Here is a 4,546-nt window from a genome sequence, read left to right on the forward strand (position 1 = left end):
CAGAAAGTACATAGAAAGGAAGATCGGTGAGAACTCATTCAAATATAAAATTGATGTAAAAATGTTACTGTTGATGATGCATGGTCAGTGTTTTTATAAACTTCAGACGGAATGAGCCAGTCATATTACAGACTTCCTTAATGTGAGAGAGTAAATAAACAATTTAGAGTAGAGCACAAAAAAATGTTAACCACCTCTGCTTTAGGAATATTCAGCTTAATTCAAGACTTCATTTCAGACAAAATATAATTATAATTATGCAAAAATCAACTTTCCATTATATTGCTTTGCTATTGACCTTAATAAATGATTCAAATGCCTGGAGGTTCATTGACAAATAGTTTGTTAATGAGACATCTCACCAGTCATGTTCACTGGGAAAGTAGTTCTTCTTCCAGAAGACCACAAGAATCGAGCAGTGACCCGTAGAAGCACCAGGAAAGGAGAAACAGAACAAGTGAGGAATCCGTTTCAAAGGCCAATTTCGGCTACCACTACTATTACTAATACTACCAACACAGCAACCCAAGTCCCATGGGAAGGCAGAGAAGATGGAAGACAGTCTCAACCTGGGAGGACAAAGATGGAAGGAACATCAAATATGTACAGAAAGGGAGTATGTGGAGGCTTGAGAAATGACATGGGAAAGGAGGGCACTAGTCTTATAGGAAGGAGGAATGGAGACAAACGTCACCGTAGGGAAACAGGCAACAGTTGGGGAGGAGGTAGGGAGACCTATGGAGGAAAAGGCAAAGGTTATTCTGTCAGTGGACATAACGGAAGAGGAGGAATGGAGAACGGTAAAGAAACAACTGAGTGGAGTGGTTATGATGAAGAAGGGACAGGATGTGATAATGGAGATGATGGAAACTTTGGAAAAGGGGAACGGGGAGGTGGCTATTGGAAAGGAAGACTGACAGATGGAGGTCAAAAGGGTCATGTGGAAGAGGAGGAGGAGGAGGTGGAGAAGCACGTAGGTCACCCTTTGTCTGACCAGCATATACTGTACAACGATCTCTTCAAAAATTACAACAGGCATAGCAGACCCATCCTCTCCCACGATGACGTCATCAAAGTTCAGTTTGAGATCGCCCTCTTCAATGTGCTCAGTCTGGTAAATATACGATTGTGTATGTCATAACATTGAAATCAGTTTTACTCTCAACTAAGTAAAGAGTTATAGGAAAATGCGAATGAAATTGAAAAGTTGAAGTTGCTTGGATGAATTGCTTGTGTAGCACAACTAGCGTAAGGCCGGCCACACACGTGCAGTTTCAACTGACAGTTATAACTGTCAGTTCAAACTGCACGTGTGTGGCCGGCGTTATAACTGCCCATTGGACTGTGCAGTTATAACGCCGGCCACAAACTTGCAGTTTTAACTGACAGTTGTTAATGTTCAGTTATAACTGCCAGTTGAAACTGCACGTGTGTGGCCGGCTTAAGACGAACTGGAATAGCCAGCAATGTGGAGCTAAGTAGTAGTGAAAGGTTAGCTTGGGACAACGGATGGATCAGAGTGCTCTGCTTCGAGATGGTTTGATCATGTGGAGAGAATGGTGGAAAGACGGTATCTTTCAGAGTTGTTACGAGTAGGAAGATAAGAAGACTTGAGAAGGATTATTGGATAGCTTTAGGTGAATATTGATTAAGGTCATAAAAATACATCCCACTCACTATGTATCATATAATAATATATACAGAGAAGGCTTGATGGTAGGAACAGCAGCATCTTCGCCTACCAGGCGAGGGGATCCAGGTTCGATTCATGGGCAAGGTTAGGGGACGGGAAGACTTTGGTCATCACCATATTCCTTTTTCCACAGCAGTCGCCAACAGAAGCTTGTCTTAACACATGACTTGAATCTGGGTCCGCTTGGTAGGTATATAGCCGGGGTGGATGCAACTCATCAGAAATCATTTGTTAAATTCACTCTTAATATTTAATTTCATCCTGAATACTGCCCCTCCCCCTTCCCCACCTTCATCCTCACTCCGGCCTCTTCTTCCCCAGGACTCGAAGAATGGTGTCATGATTACGAACTCCGAACTGATCATGAAATGGAATGATCCCTACTTGAGATGGGACCCCGGGTACTACAACGGCACGACCAGCCTCAGGGTACCGTATGAGAACGTCTGGCGCCCTGATATCATCCTGTATAATACGTGAGTACCCTAGAGTCACGTTTGGAATGTGGCAGATATTATAATAAATGAGCAATATCGTATAGCATACTAAATCATGATTGGAGTATGAAATTTAGGCCATTTCAGAGCTTGAAGCAGAGAAAAGAGGGAGTTGGACAGCAACGTCCAGATTCAGAAAATAAAGACGAATTGCTGGTGGAAACCCCAATATTTGTACTAAGAGGTATCAGTTAGTGATATTGGAGAGCAAAACTAAAAAAAATAAGTAAGTAGGAAGGGAGGCAGTAAACGCTAAAAATTTGATGCAGCTATATCCATTTAGTAATGCCTACAGTGCACCATGTGAGATACATAATGGTACCATGCCCCTGCGGGATCGGCTGCGAGGCTGGTGGATTAGACTGACAAGGCATTCCAGTTATATCATGCTAAGATGATATACTATATACTTTTATGGAACACCTATAGCCCCTGTTTGTTTGTTCATTATTATCATTATTCTCTCGCTCAGAACATCTAATATTCTCACGTGTCCTTTGGATAAAAATGAACTCTTAGGCCTATTCTAAAGCACTACTAACTCATAAGACAGTCTGACTATCTGCCAGTTAAATATGGCATTGTCATCAGTGTCAACTAACCTACAGGTGACTTCAGGTGGTACTAGGAAGCGACTCTGGAGAGAGAAAGGACTTACATACACACACACACACACACACACACACACACACACACATATATATATATATAGATATATTATAATATTATATATATATAATATATATTATATATAATATATATGTAAATTTGATTGCTGCCATCAGTGTCAGCTAACGGCTTCCTACAGGTGACTTCAGTTGGTACTATAGTTAATTCACAGCACCTGTGCATTTAGTATCCAGCCCCATCTGTTACGATGCTCCTGATTGGCTAGTGATGAGCCAATCACAGGGTTGGAAACTGACTAGTATCTTCCCAGCATTCAGAGTTCACATCTCCGTTCCAACCCCTTCTGACTAGCATGTCTTTCGAAAGTTACAACTTTAATTACACCTGAGTTTTACCTTAAGAAATATAGTGTTTCCTAATTTCACTAAAGATTCTCAAGTCAATGATTTAAAGATTATAATGATATATGAATTATGTACTTCAGTAACCTTAATGCTAAAGTATGTATAATTAAATAAACATGAAATTTTTATTATAAAATATATTCTTTCATTCCTTACTTGACATCACAGCGCATTCATCATTTATCATCTTGTGTTTCATACAGTATCGTAGCTTAAATGACATGGATGACAATGCTACCAAAAAATTATAGGAAGGGCTATTAACATGAAAATAACAAGCAAAAGATTAAAAATCATAAAATGAGTGGGGATGCGCCCAGACAATAGCCTAACCACCACCCAGCTCAACTTGCAAAGCTGAGCTGGGTGGTTGCCCGGGTGAGGCTACTGTCTGGGTGCATCCCCACTCATTTTATGATTTTTAATATTTTGCTTGTTGTTTTCATGTTAATAGTCCTTCCTATAATTTTTTGGTAGCATTGTCATCCAAGACATTTAAGCTACGATATTGTATGAAACACAAGACGATAAATGATGAATGCACTGTGATGTCAAATAAGGAATGAAAGAATATATTTTATAATAAAAATTTCATGTTTATTTCACTATACATATTTTAGCATTAAATTCAATTATATAATTCATATACCATTATAATCCTTAAATCATTGGCTTGACGATGTTTAGTGATGAAATTGGGAAACTATCTTTTTCTTAAGGTAAAACTGAGGTGTAATGAAAGTTATAATTTTCGAAAGACGTGTTAGTCAGGAGAGGTCGGAGTGGAGATGTATACTCTCTGAATGCTGGGAAGATACTGGTCAGTTTCAATTTTTCAAACCCTCCCTCAGCCCTGTGACTGGCTCATCACTGGCCAATAGGTAAGGAGTGTCGTAACGGATACGGCTGGATACCAAATGCATGTTTGCTGTGAATTAATTGTAGGAAGCCACTCTGAAGAGAAAGGAATTAAAACACGTACATAAATTGAAATCTTCCCTTTTCTCTCGCTCATTCCAGAGCCGACGCAAACTACGAAAGCTCTCTCATCCACACCAACGTCATAATAGAGCACACAGGCAACTGCAAGCTGATCTCTCACGCTGTGTTCACGTCCGTTTGCAACATCGACATCCAGTGGTTTCCCTTCGACCAGCAGACGTGCCCTATGATCTTCGCCTCTTGGACCGCTGACGTCACACAGGTGAGGATAGCAGGTGTCAAATGAGTAATAATCGAGGTCTAACGGAATATTCTTTAGACCTATAAAAAAATAGTAGGTAATATTTAAGGTAGTTCTAAAGAGGAGCTCCTCTATAGAC

The 4,546-nt window shown here is 40.1% G+C and overlaps 1 protein-coding gene across 1 annotated transcript in view; it reads left to right on the plus strand.

Moving 5' to 3' along the window:
* Positions 1–435: 435 nt before the first annotated feature.
* LOC135202107 (uncharacterized) overlaps positions 436–4,546 on the plus strand; it is a 46,794-nt gene continuing 42,683 nt past the window's right edge. The window contains exons 1-3 of the mRNA XM_064231358.1: positions 436–1,114; positions 2,015–2,169; positions 4,245–4,428. Of these exons, the coding sequence (XP_064087428.1) occupies positions 584–1,114; positions 2,015–2,169; positions 4,245–4,428 (870 nt within the window). The 5' untranslated portion in view covers positions 436–583. The remainder of the gene's footprint in view (positions 1,115–2,014; positions 2,170–4,244; positions 4,429–4,546) is intronic.

Source organism: Macrobrachium nipponense, chromosome 30 (assembly GCF_015104395.2).
Source record: "Macrobrachium nipponense isolate FS-2020 chromosome 30, ASM1510439v2, whole genome shotgun sequence".
Classification (NCBI taxonomy): domain Eukaryota; kingdom Metazoa; phylum Arthropoda; class Malacostraca; order Decapoda; family Palaemonidae; genus Macrobrachium; species Macrobrachium nipponense.